The 16,708-nt window shown below is 37.0% G+C and overlaps 1 protein-coding gene across 3 annotated transcripts in view; it reads right to left on the bottom strand.

Annotated features, from left to right (window-relative positions):
* Positions 1-16,708, bottom strand: part of c2cd2l (c2cd2 like) — a 57,273-nt gene that overhangs the window by 10,732 nt on the left and 29,833 nt on the right. For all 3 annotated transcript variants that reach the window (XR_009826234.1, XM_062047792.1, XM_062047793.1), the window contains exons 3-12: positions 15,490-15,585; positions 13,306-13,425; positions 12,973-13,083; positions 7,655-7,768; positions 7,481-7,580; positions 7,252-7,384; positions 6,300-6,364; positions 4,608-4,726; positions 2,527-2,683; positions 2,348-2,446 (exon numbers count right to left, since the gene is read on the bottom strand). Coding sequence is in view for 2 of the 3 variants with exons in the window: in XM_062047792.1 (XP_061903776.1) it covers positions 2,348-2,446; positions 2,527-2,683; positions 4,608-4,726; positions 6,300-6,364; positions 7,252-7,384; positions 7,481-7,580; positions 7,655-7,768; positions 12,973-13,083; positions 13,306-13,425; positions 15,490-15,585 (1,114 nt within the window). In the remaining variant the exon portion in view is untranslated. The remainder of the gene's footprint in view (positions 1-2,347; positions 2,447-2,526; positions 2,684-4,607; positions 4,727-6,299; positions 6,365-7,251; positions 7,385-7,480; positions 7,581-7,654; positions 7,769-12,972; positions 13,084-13,305; positions 13,426-15,489; positions 15,586-16,708) is intronic.

Genomic DNA, 16,708 nt, shown 5'->3' with positions numbered 1-16,708 from the left:
TCCCGCCATCAGTGTGTGAATGTGTGTGTGAATGGGTAAATGTGGAAATTCTGTCAAAGCGCTTTGAGTACCTTGAAGGTAGAAAAGCGCTATACAAGTACAACCCATTTATCATTTATTTATTTATTTATAATTTGGACAACCTTTCCAACTTATGGTCCAGTTAATTAAAAACCAACACAGCACATTAAAACATGTGATACAAAAACACACAACTTGCCCATTGAACTATCTGGACATGATAAAAGTCTAATAGTACCATACACAACTCAAAAATGGACCTATTCAACTCATTTGCTACGCCTGATGGGTAATATGCAAAACACTCTACACTTGGACATGTTGGACGCATTTTAGTTGTTTGAGAGACATCGATAGAAAATGGATAGATGGGTTGATATTTCTGATGGACTACAAAACTTTAAGGAGGTCGTCAGGGAAGTAAAGGCCTGCTCAGTGTCCGCCCTGAGCATACTTGCCAACCCTCCCGTTTTTAGCGGGAGAATCCCGGTATTCAGCGCCTCTCCCGACAACCTCCCGGCAGAGATTTTCTCCCGACAAACTCCCGGTATTCAGCCGGAGCTGGAGGCCACGCCCCCTCCAGCTCAATGCGGACCTGAGACTGAGTGGGGACAGCCTGTTCTCACGTCCGCTTTCCCACAATATAAACAGCTTGCCTGCCCAATGACGTCATAACATATAGGGCTTTTAGAGAGTAGAGTGCACAACTGCGCACACAACAAGGAAACGAAGCAGAAGAACGAGGAAATTACAGACATGGCGACGCCGTCGACGAGCAAGATGAAGAAATACGCTTGCAAGTTCCAAAACAAATGGAAACAAGAATTTCAGTTCATCCAGGACAGTTCGAAGGGGAAGGTGTATGTTGCCTGTAAATTTTGTAGAACAGACTTCTCCATTGAACACGGTGGCCAAAATGATATACTCATCATGAACGGAGAAGTTAAACAGGACAATACTGCCATCTAATGGATAGCCACCAGAACACTGAAATTCAAGTTTTTTGGGTTTTTTTCTATGTAAATAAAATAAATATATATATATATATAGCTAGAATTCACTGAAAGTCAAGTATTTCATACATACATACACATACATACATACATACATACATACATACATACATACATACATACATACATACATACATATATGAAATATATATGAAATACTCGAGTTGGTGAATTCTAGCTGTAAATACCCCCACCCCCTACCCTCCACCTCCCGATATTGGAGGTCTCAAGGTTGGCAAGTATGGCCCTGAGATTGGTAGGTCATGAGTTCAAACCCCGGCCGAGTTATACCAAAGACTATAAAAATGGGACCCATTACCTGCCTGCTTGACACTCAGCATCAAGGGTTGGAATTGGGGGTTAAATCACCAAAATGATTCCCCAGCGCGGCCACCGCTGCGGCTCACTATTCCCCTCACCTCCCAGGGGGTGGAACAAGGGGATGAGAGTAATTTCACCACACCTAGTGTGTGTGACTGTCAGTGGTACTTTAACTTTTTAAACTTTAAACAAGGTAGAAATGGTTCACATACTCTTAATTTTCAATGTTTTATCATATATACTTCATATTGTAGTGGCGGGCAATCTTATCCGGTGCGCACATATTGGCAAGCAATCTTAATGGGCAAATTCGGCGTGCACATATTCGGATGGCGAACAATCTTTTTTGATTGATGATGACCGATGATGAGCAGCCAGGTTCCAGATGTCCGTGGTCCTTCACTAAATGTAAGTCATTTTAATTACCGGTACAATATATTTTTAAAGTGTTTGCCTGCCAACACAAGAACAGACACAATCTGTTTTGAACGTTATCACAGTCACCCTCTTTTCTTATTCCACCGTGATTCTAGCTCTACTGAGTCTTGGTCATTTATTTGTTGTGCAAATACTCTTAAAGGCACACTGTGTAATATTTGTTGTTTTCTGTTGCCGGCAATGTAAAGAGTGGATTTGAATGCTGACCGAATCGGCTTAAATTCAAATGAAGGTTTATGAATGTTATAATTTTACTTTATTAAAGAGGAAATTTGACACACTGTATTTTGCGGTAACTGTTGCAAGTTGTCTGACGTACTGTAACAGCTCAGTGCTTTGCAATATTGTTTAAACTCAGCAGTTGTCTTACAAGAAGATTCACTCCAACCTAGGTGGTGGTAACCGTGGTAAACTACTATAGTAGCTACAGCTGCTCCTGAAGTAGACTATTATATGGGTGCCATCCCTGAAAAAATAGTCTGGACAGGCCACTGATTAAGAGGTGTGTCCCAAGACTTTTGTCCATGATGTAGTATGTTTGGTTTGCAACTTACTGCTGGGATCAGGACTGGGCGTTTCTCTTCCATCATGGAGAACGGTGGGCTTCTTCTCAGTCACCTCCACTTTGGACGGGGAACGCAACGGTGACTCCCCTGTGACATACATTTTAACTGTAATATGTCTGCGTGTTGGTATCCTTCATGGGGATTCTAATTTTAATAGGGAACGGCACCTGGGCTGCATTCCAGTTTGAGTCGGGACTGAACAGTTGTCACAGTGGTGACGATGGTTCCATCCGGCATGATGGTTCGATCAACGTCAACCTTTTTGGTAGGGGTGAGTGAGGAACGGAGTGGTGGGAGAAGTTCCTCACTTTCCACATACTGAAGCTGAAGGGTGAAAAGAAAGATGTTGTGTGACAATTTTACAGACATCTAATTGAGCAACAACACTATTTGGCAAAAGTGAGTACAACTCTTATACTTCAGCCCTTTTATGACAGCACATCTTCTCAAGGGACAATACTACATAAATGACTCTTGAATAGACTTCACAGTAGTCGGTGTACAGCTGGGGTTGCAGTATATATTTACTATCCACTGAAAATAATGTCATCGAACATGTTGGAATTCATGTTTCACTCAATGAACCCAGTTCCCCTGTGTAAGCAGCACTCATGCAGCCTCAGACCGAACAACCGCCATAATTCTTGACTGTTGGTAAAACACAATTATCTTGCTACTCACTTGTGTTTCCAGCTATTTAGACAACACGTTTGTTGAGTTATATAAAATACATAGTAAATCTATTTTGCTTTGTAAGATGAAGATGTACAGTGACTACTCTAAATTGTAACCAAGTTTAATTGAGAAAAAACAGTCTTATCTATGGAAGTGGGTTTGTAGCAAAATAATTTACAAATGTGCATCTCAATCAGTGTATGTGTAATTACATTAGTGTGTCCATGTTTTAATTTGTGTTGCGATATGTGTGTATAAAAAAAAAAATCAGTGTGTCCGTATTGTGATTTGTGGGCATTTAGAACCAATCTGTGTGTCCGTGTTGCGATCTATGTCTTTGTGTGTGTAATAATCAAGCTTTATACAGCATTGAACACGGACACAGATTTTTTAAGCACAAGCAAATTGCAATAAGGACACATATTTTTATATTTTTATTTTTTTACCACACAGTGTTTTTAAAGAACAGACATAAATCGCAACACAGACACACAGATTTTTTGTACACACACAAATATAAACAGACACAAATCGCAACACACACACAAAGTCTTTGTAGACACACACACACACATGAATCTAAACACAGACACACAGATCGCAACACAAACATTCTTTTACATGCACACAAATTACAACACGACAAATATGTTTGTATTTTTTTTACACACAAAAATCGCAACACAGACCCAGATCGTTTTTAAACACACACAAATCAAAACACAGATACACTTATCGCAACACAGAGACTTTTTTTTTTTTGACACATACAAACCTAAACACAGAGATACAGATCGCAACACGGTCACACATTGTTTTTACATGCACACAAATCACAACACTGATACACAGATTTTTTTTACACACACACAAATCGCAAAACAGACACACAGATTGCTTTTACACAAATACACACACACACACCCACACACACATACACACACGCATAAACACAGACAAACGGATCACAACACGGACACACAGATTTGTTTTTACACACACACATACACAGATCAAAACATTGACACACAGATTGTTTTTACATGCACACAAATCCAAACACAGACACACAGATCGCAACACGGTTACAATTTTTTTTTTTTTTTTACACACACAAATTGTAACACAGACACACAAATTAGAACATGGAAACACGGGTCTGATCACGCACGCACTCACTCACTCACTCACTCACTCACTCACTCACTCACTCACTCACTCACTCACTCACTCACTCACTCACTCACTCACTCACACACACACACACACACACACACACACACACAGATTGAGATATGCATTTGCAAATAGTTTTGTTACAATAAAACTTCCATATTATTCCTAGCAAAAATATACTGCCATAAAATGTTTGCTGAGATGTGAAGGGTTCTGCAGGAAATTCTTTAAGGCTCTAATAGCTGCTGAATGTTACTCAACAAGACAGAAAAAAACAAATTGAGACATAAAGTTGTATATCCGAAATGTTGAATCATTCCAGACAGGGTGACATTGCTGTTGTGTTTTTGACAGTAAATTGCTGTCGTCATGCATTGAACATGTTAACATCACTCACTTCTGCTGTGATGGTGGCAATAAGTTCCAAAGCGGTGCTTGACTTTACTGTGAGTGTGACAGAGGTAGGAACTTTGGACTGCAGGTCTAAGGCCAAGGAGGCATGTCCTGGGAGAAATTCTAAAAGACAAAAGAACAAAACAACATACAGTGACTTCTACAAATACAAACCATGACTGTTACTGATTTATTCTTTATGTGCGTCCACAATAGTTGTGAAATTAAACCTTAAAGATGTGATTTATGGAATGAAATTACTGCCAAAACGCCACAAACACACACAAAAACAATGCACACTTTTATGACAGCACATCATAAAGTAAAAAAACAGTTCGCAAGTATAAAAACATCTGTCCATTTTCTACCACGTGTCCCTCTCAGGTTCAAGGGGGGTGCTGGAAGGCTCGATACACCCTGGACAAGTCGCCACCTCATCACAGGACCAACACAGATAGACAGACAACATTCACACTCACATTCACACACTAGGGCCAATTTAGTGTTGCCAATCAAGCTGTCCCCGGAGGGAACCTACACAGTCACGGGGAGAACATGAACATTTTCTTCAATTAAAAAAAAAAAAAATTTCAAGTATAAAAAACATTTTCTTCAATTAAAAAAAACAATTTGTAAGTTTAAAAACAATTTTCTTTAAGTAAAAACTTTTGGCAGTAATATTCCACCCTGCGCAATCCACTCACTTGCCCTAAGACACCTGTAATTCGCACTCTACAACGACAGGTGGTGCTGCTGAGTCAATTTAAGGCCCTTAGAGCTACTGTTTTTTGCGCATGGTGCCATCCATCCATCCATTTTCTCCCCCTTGTCCATCCGCCAAAAATAACAAAGAAAAAGAAGTAGGGTGGGGAGTAAAATGGCAGAGAGAAGAGAGGGGAAACAAGCTCTACTTATGAGTTAACACGTTTATTTTGTTATCCCCTCATTGTAAATCATTCAATGATTTTTTTATTGCCTCCGTGTTGTTGTAAAGCCGCTGGGAAGACAGAGAAACAGGCCAAGTAGCTCTGACGACCTTAAATTGACTCAGCATCACAACTTGTCATTGTAGAATGCGAATTATGGATGGTCTGAGTTCAAGTGTGTGGATCGTGCAAAGGGGATTATTACTGGCAAAAGTTTTAACTTAAAAAAAATTATTATTACACTTGCGAATCGTTTTTTTAATTGCAAAAAAATGTTTTTTTTTACTTCCGAATTGTTGGGCTTTTTTTTGTGTGTGTGTATTTAGTTTTGGCAGTAATGTCACTCTATAGTTATTGAACTTTGGACTTATGGCTTTGCTTTGACAAAACATGAAATTTACCATTCAGGATTAACTTTTTCTAGATGGGAATATAACTAGGAGCTTTAAAAGTAGTCAGACGAATTTGTACATTTACCGGTAACTCTATTGAGTAACACTGGGATAAAACTTCTTGTATAGGCAATGACTACACACCGGACATGTTTTTCAGCTTGTTTGCTTACTGTCTTACTGTCAAAATACACTATTTCGATTTAAAATGGTCCAAATACTTTTGTACCTAACTGCAGTCCTGTAACCACCTTGCTGTAAACGTTATTAACATTCCAAAATGGTTGCATAGAGCATTTGATTGCAATTAGTGCAGTTCAGGCTTCAATGGTTCTGAATATGTTTTTGGACAAGAGCCCAAAGCATGCTGTGCCTTACGCTCGCTTTTGCCATTCCGCTCCAGAAGTCTCACTCTCAGCTCTTTGGTTTCTGGGCTCAGTTCCCTTAAACACACAGGGCACAACGGTGTTGGAATCATCCTTAAAAAATCCCACTTTGCAGTACAAAACCCCCCACAAACATTCACAAGCCAAAAATGTTAAATGATATGTAAACAGCAGGCATTTATCCATGAAATTATAAAAAAGCTGCTGATGGTGTGTTTGACGGAGAAGCAGCTCATAGGAGATTGTAAATACTCATTGTAAACACTGTACATTTTTATTATATTACTTCATAAAACTACTCTAGTTGTTAATACTACATTCTATTGTATTGTTTTTATAAATTTTTTTACAATTTCTTAAACATTTTGGTTTTTTAAAAGGCATGCTACATGTTAAAATTGTGCCTTTTTGGGGGGGGGGGCAAGCACCAATTAAATTGATTTTGATTAATTTCAATGGGTGACGTTGCTTTGAGATAAAAGAGTTTTAAGTCAAGAGCTCTGTCACAGAACCTTTTAAGTGAGTTGAGGTACCACTTGTCCTTGTATAAAGTAAGAAATTTGGGGAAATTAAGTATTTTTCCATTATTTTCCATACTTTAAAAGTTATAATAAATCAAATGAAATTATCAGTTTTATAAAAGATGCATATTATTCCTAATTGTTGATGAAAAACATTAGCTCTAAGAGGGTTATAGTGATGATATTTCTATAAAATATATAAAACAGTCAGGTATGTAATATACTTTTTTATTGTATAAAACATACTGCAAAGTATGTTTCTGCAATGCACCAAAATGATCAATTAGAATTTTAATTCCATTTTTACTTCCTGTTTCCAACCTCTATTCAAATTCAGAAAATTGGAATTAATTTCCGAATTTTGCACAAGCCTGGTGTAAACAGTCCTGGCACACTAAAAGGACATCGCAGATGCCTTCTCACAGGGTAATTTCTTCTCTCCATTCCAGAGGGGTATTGGGGTTGTTTGGCACAGGCAGGAAGCAGGTTGTCCTTTCTGTGGAGGGTTGGTTCAGGCTTATGACGCAGCACAGCTCCACTGAGCTACACCACTGACCTGTAAACACACAGCAGCTTTGCTCAGTGAGGCGCCACAGATTCTGCAGAAAACAAAACACAAATGATCCCAAGCCACCAAGGGAATGTGTTTAACCTTTGCTTAGGGTCGCTCTGAGCTGCCGTAGCAGTAGTCGGCGCACCAAGACACTCTGGGGTACAGGCTTTAGTCCTACTGATAGATGCTCCATGGTGGCCTGGGAGCAGAAAAGGTGTGTGACGCTCAAATAAATGCATGTAAAAACACACGTAACAGGAAGTATTTAAGTACAGGAGTAGTAGCTGCACAGGCCCTGAGGTTGAGGACCATGGCTGGATGAGAGCTGAACAGAGTATCTTCTATCAGGCTCGTGATCACGTCCAGGTCTACCTCTGCATTGGCACCCTAAAAGGAAGTAGCAACAGATAAATGTCTGATAAACTACAAATAGTACACTACTCACAAAACACGGTGTCTCTTTTCAGTCGCAGTGACTTAAACGTTATAAAAGGACCAGTGTCATCTTCGAATCATTGACTGATCAGGGTAATTTGAGTTCAAATGTGGTCTTGTGTTGTCTGTTCCAAGGAAAACTTGCCTTTGTTAATATACAGTGCAGTAAACTACAATATTAAAAACTAAGTTTAGTGTGATCCCTTGCTTTACTACACATTACAATTTACTACACATTATAAATGTACAAACATAAAGTTGAACTAAGTTTGTCTGAGCAGGGACTGATCAAACGTGATGCAGAGTTTGTATTTCATCTAATGTTTCTAACCTGACTCTCGCCAGATCCTTGTCGTTTGCTGAGCTCCACACATGAATCTGGGAGTTCTCAATTGGAGATGTATTTCAGAATGTATGTGATTGGATAAACCACTTGTCCATTATCTTGAATGACGTGCTACTTCAACCACTCACATCGAAATCAACCTGTGACGCTGATGAGAGCGACGCTGGGAAATCCAAACCTGGTCGGAAGAAGAGCCAAAACATCCTTGCCACCAATAATGCCTTCAAAACCGTTCTCTGTTCATCTTTTAAATAATTAATATTCGATCGATGTCGCAAAACAGTTGCAATAGCAGAATCAAAGTCAGCACACGACTCCTCGCTCCATTGTTGTTTGAATCAAACAGTCCCTTCGGCGCTACGTCACATCTATAAAATCCCGCCCGGCGATCATGATTGGTTCATTAGTTTTTGCTATCTGGAAGGAGTTTGCAATGCCTACAAGCCCAGATCCTTGGGTGGAGCTCAGCGAACTACAAGGGTCTGGCGAGGGTCAGGTTGAGTTGAGTTGAGTTGAGTTTGAGTTTAGTTCGAACATGCAAGCATACAACATGATACATCACAATTTCCAGTTTCTCTTTTCAACATGTTCGAAAAGGAGTAGGAAGAAGCAGAGCTTATTTAATCCTACCCCTTTTCTTTACATAACAGTTGCAATACTTTTTGTTCACTTCCTGTTCACAATTTATTCACAATAAACTCCATAAGTAATCACAATAAAAATAAATAAATAAATAATAGTGAGAATTTAATAATAATAATTGGTGAAGTAAGTCATATTTCATATGATGAGATAAGTAAGATTACTTTAAGAATGAATGAATGGATGGATGAAATAAATTGAGAATGTTTGTCATGGTTCTTCTTATTTGTACTTTGTAAACACTTTAAGTTTGAAGAGTTTCTTGAAGTGGATCATATTAGTACATTGTTTGATTGCTTTGCTTAATCCATTCCATAATTTAATTCCACATACTGATATACTGAAGGTCTTAAGTGTTGTACGTGCAAACAAATGTTTTAAATTACGTTTTTCTCTAAGATTATATTTCTCCTCTTTTTTTGAGAAGAATTGTTGTATATTCTTGGGTAGCAGGTTATGGTTTGCTTTGTGCATAATTTTAGCTGTTTGCAAATTCACTATGTCGTGGAATTTCAGTATTTTTGATTCAATAAATAAAGGGTTTGTATGTTCTCTATATCTAACATTATGTATTATTCTAACTGATCTTTTTTGTAACACCGTTAATGAATGAAGTGTACTTTTGTAATTATTTCCCCATATTTCTACACAGTAGCTCAGATATGGTAACACTAGTGAGCAGTAGAGAATATGAAGGGATTTTTGGTCTAGAACATGTTTTGCTTTATTCATTATTGACGTGTTTCTTGCTACTTTATGTTGTATATTTTTTACGTGAGATTTCCAGTTCAATTTATCATCAATCATTATACCTAGAAATTTGGTTTGATCTACTATTTCAATTTCTATTCCGTCTATTTGTATTTGTGTTTGACTTTCTCTTCTACTGTTACCAAATAGCATTATTTTAGTTTTACTGAGATTCAACGATAGTCTGTTTTTGTCAAACCATCTTTTTAATCTGTTAATTTCTTCTGTTATTATTTGTATTATCTCCTTTGTGTTCTCTCCTGGACAAAACGCTGTTGTATCATCCGCAAATAATACTAACTTTAAATCTTTTGTAACTTTACAAATGTCATTTATGTAGAGATTGAATAATTTAGGTCCTAGTATTGATCCCTGAGGTACACCACAGGATATATTTAGCGTTGTAGACGTGTGTTCGCCTAGCTTCACGTATTGTTTCCTGTTCGTTAGATAACTTATTATCCAGTTTAAGACTAACCCTCTGATGCCATATCGTTCTAGTTTTTTGATTAAAATATTGTGATTAATTGTGTCAAATGCTTTAGTTAGATCCATAAAAACCGCTGCCGCACATTTTTTACTATCTATTGCATTGGTAATTTCTTCTGTAATTTCAATTAAAGCCATTGAAGTTGAAACATTAGCTCTGTATCCATATTGGTTCTCCTCGAGTACCGGTATTCTATTTTTATTTATGAAACTTTCTAATCTGTTATTGAACAGTTTTTCAATGATTTTAGAAAATTGTGGAAGTAGAGAAACAGGTCTATAATTTGTAAATTGATGTTTGTCTCCAGTCTTATAAATTGGTGCAACTTTAGCTATTTTCATTTTGTTTGGAAATGTACCTGTTTGAAATGATAGGTTACTAATATACATTAATGGTCCTGAGATCTCTTCAATAACCTTTTTTATCGTTTCCATATGAATTCCGTTACAATCAGTTGAAGTCTTAGATTTACATTTTTTCACGATTGTAACTATTTCCTCCTGTGTCACATTACTTAAGAACATGGAGTTTGGATTTTGCTCTATGGTATTATTATATTCCTCAATTGGAACTGGGTCTGGAATCCTTTCTTCCAATTTTGGTCCAATATTTACAAAATAATTATTGAAGCTTTCAACTACTTCCTTTATGTTGTCATTTTTTTTATTTCAGTCTAAGAAGTATTGAGGGTAGTCCCTCTTAGTTCCATTTTTAATAATGCTATTGAGGATGCGCCATGTTGCTCTCATATTATTTTTGTTCCTGTCCAATAATTCACTGTAGTATTCTTTTCTACATGATCGTAGTATGTCTGTTAACTTGTTTTTATACTTTTTGTACTTAATTTCTGCCTCTATAGTTCTTTGTGCTATAAATTTTCTATATAGTGTATTCTTCTTCTTACAAGCATTTAACATGTTAAATGGTTAACATGTTTCTGCTTTATACCGAAATGTGTCTTAATTAGTTTGATGTTGAAGTTACCAAATTTGGTTATAATAGTGTTCACATAAATGCAGATACTGTAAATGAAGCAGATTTTACTGTGCATATAAATGCAGAATACTTTACACGGAGCAGATATTAGTGTTCATATACAGGTAAATGCAAATACTGTACATGAAGCAGATATTAGTGTTCATATAATTGCAGAATACTGTATACGGAGCAGATATTAGTGTTCCTATAAATGCAAATACTTTACATGGAGCAGATATTAGTGTTCATATAAATCCAAATACTGTACATGGAGCAGATATTAGTGTGCATGTAAGTAGATGAAGCAGACATCGGTGTATGTATAAGTGCATACACTGTACATGGCGCAGATATTAGTGTGCATATAATTACATGAAGCAGATATTGGTGTTCATATAAGTGCATATACTGTACATAGCGGATATTAGTGTGCATGTAAGTGCTGATACTGTACACGGAGCAGTTATTAGTGTGCGTATAAGTACATGGAGCAGATATTAGTGTGCATACAAGTGCTGACACTGTACATGGAGCAGATATTAGTGTGCAAATACCGTATATGCAGCAAATATCAGTGCGCATATAAGGGCATATACTGTACATGAAGCAGATATTAGTGCACATTTAAATGCAGATACTATACATAGAGTAGAAATTAGTGTGTATATAAGTACATGGAGCAGATAGTGTACATACAGTATAAGTGCATATACTGTACATGGAGCAGATAGTGTACATACAGTATAAGTGCATATACTGTACATGGAGCAGATAGTGTCCATGTAAGTGCTGATATTGTACATGGAGCAGATAGTTTACAAATAAGTGCATATACTGTATATGTAGCAGATAGTGTGCATATCAATGCTGATACTGTACTTGGAGCAGATAAAAGTGTGCATATAAATGCAGATACTGTATGGAGCAGATAGTGGACAAAAAAGTGCATATACTGTACATGGAACAGATATTAGTGTGCATATAAGTGCTGATACTGTACAAGGATCAGATATCAGTGTGCATATACTGTATGTGGAGCAGATATCAGTGTGCATATAAGTCCGGGGTCCCCAAACTACGGCCCGCGGGCCGGATCCGGCCCCCCGGCATCCAAAATCCGGCCCACGGGAAGTCCCAAGTTAAAAAAAAAAGTGTTTTAAATATTTTTATTTAATTTATTTATTTTATTTATTTATTTTATTTTTTTATTTGATCTTTCCTTTCTAATCCATTTTATACCGCTTGTTACTCTCGGTGTCTCCTAGCCACTCAGGCAAATCATATTGTCTAAAAATGAATTTTCCCATCGATAACGTGACAATGTTAAATGTTGATGAACATCAATGTTAATTGATGTTAAATGACAAAACGGATTAACTCGCTGTAATATAAAGACAATGTATATATATATATATATATATATATATATATATATATATATATATATATATATATATATATATATATATATAGATATATAGATATATATTTATATACAGCCCGGCCCCCGGCCAAATTTTTTAAACCCAATGCGTCCCCCGAGTCAAAAAGTTTGGGGACCCCTGATATAAGTGCATATACTGTATGTGGAGCAGATATCAGTGTGCATATAAGTGCTGATACTGTACATGCAGCAGATAGTGGTGTACATATAAGGGCATATACTGTATATGGAGCAGATAGTGGTGTATGTATAAGGGCATATACTGTACATGGAGCAGATAACATAGTGTGCATATAAGTACATGAAGCAGATACCGGTGTACATATAAGGACATACAATGTACATAGCAGACATTAGTGTGCATACAAGTGCTGATACTGTACATGGAGCAGATAACTAGTGTTCATATAAGTACATGGAGCAGATATTAGTGTACATACAAGTGCAGATCATGTACATGGAGCAGGGCACATCATTTGAGTACAGTGGATATTGAATATTCTCACATGTCTCTGCAGTTTGCATGACGATGCTGACAGTTTAAAAGATGGTTGCTTGGAAATAGTCCACGACACTTGGATACCTTCGTCTTCCACCTCTTTCAGACATGCGACCACCTGTTGGAGTCAGACAATGGATACAGAAAAGATATTAGTTTCTTATCGACATAATATTACTGTATACAGTATACTGCATAATATAATAGGGATCAAACATCAGTGCAGCATGCCCTTTCTGCAATTTAGCTATTGGACTGGCAATGCAAATAATGCTCGTTTGTCAAAGGGGCTTGGCCTCTAAACGTGTAAACTAAAAAAACAGGTGGTGTGCCTTGGTACCTTTGCTGCTGTAGGCGCAATCGTAATTTGATAGGTGTCCATGGCGATGGCGGCAGGGGACTGCCGTGTAACCGTCACAGGAAATGCCACCGTGTCCACCCGACATGTACAATGTAAAACCTGTCAAGGAAGAAGAAAGGCGTCACACATCCACACAGAGATGTACACTGAAAACATCTTTCACACCCGTCTTTCTTGTTCTAGATGTGCTGTATGGACAAAACTATAGAAATTGGAGAAGACAATGGTTTACTTTTTATACATAATCTCAGGACAACCTCCTTTCTCATGTCAGGAGGTTTGCATAATGTACTGTAGTATATATCGGGTTGGTTCTATTCTAGTCAATTTAGAACGATATGATGCGAAATGATTCAGTGAGTTGAAATTGATTCAGTAACTTTTTAGCAAAAAAAATTCAACGAGTGTGACTGTGAAATAAATACTGGATACTGGACACTGCGGGTGAAATTTTATATATTCTGTTATTTTTTGCAAAGGAATTATGTATTAATGAATTATAGATACAAACAAACAAGTGAACAACAATTAATGGTCAATGCGTTCACATTTTATTTGAATAAAGTGCAACCAACACTTTAAGTTGAATTAACAAGAGGAAACATTAGTTTATGCTCTTATTTTCAATATTCAATACATTTTCAATAAAAGTACAGTAACCTACATTTTAACAGTAGATTTACCTGCTACTTCTGCTGTTGTTTTTCAACATAGAAATAATACAATATTAATCTAAAAAATAAAGTGCACCCAACATGTCTTCAGGTTGAATTATCAGTGGGTTTACCTGAGAAATAAGTGCAACCAAATCTTTTCAGACTAAATGAGCAGTGGTTTGACCAGCTACGACTCTCATTTTAATAAACAGCTATGGTAGTAGAGAAAAGGTACAACAAATGTAAACGTCACAACACAACAACCATATGCCAAAACACAACAATATAAAGTCGCAACGGAAGTGACAGCGGACAAGTTTCAGCCACACACTACATTGGATACACAAAGGTGTAAGTGAAGTGTGACCACTTTTTAAGTCATAAATTACTTTTTTTTTTTTTTTACAAATTCAATAATACTATTATTCTCTGTTTATTGCACTGTTTTAACCTTCAGCCTCATCTTGGTCTGTCGGCAAAACTTGCTTGGGGGTCACTGCCTTTGTGGCTTAAAAATGTGTTGCGGCTTTATATTATTGTGTTGTGGCGTTTGTATTTGTTGTGGCTTTTGCAATCGTGCTGTAGCTGAAAGTTGTTGTGTTGTTGCGTAATGACTGTTTTGTGGCGTTTCCGTTTGTTGTGACTTTTATCGGCCATCGTAGGTATCTGATCTGCCCTTCTTGTTTTGAAGACTGATGGCATTGGGCAGACAGACTTGATTAACATTTAACGTCCTTATCATTAAAAGTGTTAAACTTCGTATAAAGTCTGACGTTCTTAAATACAATGTTTTCTTTTTTTTAGTAGAGTTAAAATCAATATACTGCCCTTTAAAACGATGTTGGATCGATACCTATCTTCCGGAATGCCGACTTTCCGTGCACAGGTCGAAGGAGTTGAATTTTGGGAATATAAATCGATATACTAAAATATCGATTAATCGTTACACCTCCAATAATAATAATAGATTTTTCAATATACAATGGCAACCACGGTACTGTGCTCTCTTGTAGTTATCACATTTTTCTTTGTTTCCTGCATTGAACAAAGAGTGCACAGTCTACCAAGTCAAATTCCCTGTGTGTTAAACATACTTAGCCAATAAAGCTGATTCTGATTTTAGGGTGTACTTATAAATTAAATATCTCTTTAAGACAACATATTGTGTCTTTTCAGCTAAAATATACCCCTTCACCAAATAGAAATTCACATCAACTTAAAAATTGGCACTTGCCAAAACAATTAAAAACCTTTTGTGTTGGAAAAAAAGGGTTATATTATATTGTATTTATTTTTCATGTTATGAACTTGCTTTTTAATGTACTGTCAAACCTAGATTAACATATTCTGCTAGCAACTTCCAACAGGGAGGTAATATTTTAGTCATTTGTATTTTTAAGTGTGTGTGCAGGATTCTGCAACTGCAAACTATTTTAAATATATAATGAAACCATGCTTTAATTGATGTACAACCCAGGTTATTATACAGTATGAGAAGATTACCCACCATTCTTTGTGCTGATTGGTCTGTGCAGGTGACAGTCTCTATTGCAGGAGTGGCAGTAAACTGCAGACTGCTGTCAAAAGTGATTTGGATGGAGCTCTGCGAGAGACGGAGGGAGGGAACAAATGTACTAAATATTACATAATAGGACATGAACAAGAAAAGGAGAGAAGGCATAAAAGATCGCAGTACAGACTTGCATGCAGTTGGCGAGCAATTAGTCAAGAGTCTTTGAGGATGATCGCCTAATGAAACTTCCTTTATCACTGCCATTAACCAACTGGGGCAATCCATCAATTCGAAGCTTATCTGGTGTTGAAGAACTACTGTTTTCTCAAGCCAGTATTAGCATAAAAAACATTTTTTTACACTATTGGTGGGTAAAATGTAGTTGCCAGAAAAAAGGAGAGGTTGTTTCACATGACATAGGCATGACAAGTGATTTACGCCGAGCAGCATGATGCATTTGTGCGGTCAGAAAGATGATCTGTGCCCGAGGAGGCTGGCATGCAAACAACAGCATATGTTTGACCAAAGGCTCGAGCGGGAGAGAACGTTCAAGTTCACAAGAGATGGTGTGATCTAGCTTAAGTTGATGATGACATGATAAAGTATTGTAATGTATATTAAATCTGTACCTTGGTTTTCATTAATATTTTGTTCCACAAGGTCAGACGAAAACCGTATCGGACAAAAACCAAAAAAAATGTTCCCCAAATAAATAATGTACATGTAATTGATCTGTTCCAGACACCCAGAAATATTAACAGAAACACATTTTACAGAAAATAATTACAGTTTTAAAAGGCAAAGGGAATACAAAAATTAACATTCAACATTACTGTTAGTTTTATTAAGAACTCTGGTTGGCAGAGACAGCTACATTAGCGCAGTGCAGGCAGGGCAGAGCCTTTCTTGAATTCCATAATATTTGTCACCTTCTTTATCAATGTGCTGGAACTCAGAAGTTTCTTTGGCAGCGTGGTGGCTTACTTTGAGGTCATACGTAATTGAAAAAAAAAATATGAGATGAGAGTACCTGATCTTGTAAGAGGCAAATAAGTACTAAGTACACCATGTGCAAAGTAAAAAAAAATGTGTGTACTAAGACTGTGTTTACAATTAATAACAAGTGCAAATATGGTGCAGACCACCTTATATAAATTAGGTTTTTGCATATCACCATGGAGACACTCAGTTCCCTCCACATTTATGGCACCAT

The sequence above is a fragment of the Entelurus aequoreus genome, linkage group LG05 (genome assembly GCF_033978785.1).
Source record: "Entelurus aequoreus isolate RoL-2023_Sb linkage group LG05, RoL_Eaeq_v1.1, whole genome shotgun sequence".
In the NCBI taxonomy this organism is placed as follows: domain Eukaryota; kingdom Metazoa; phylum Chordata; class Actinopteri; order Syngnathiformes; family Syngnathidae; genus Entelurus; species Entelurus aequoreus.
This window is presented reverse-complemented; position numbering and strand designations above follow the sequence as displayed.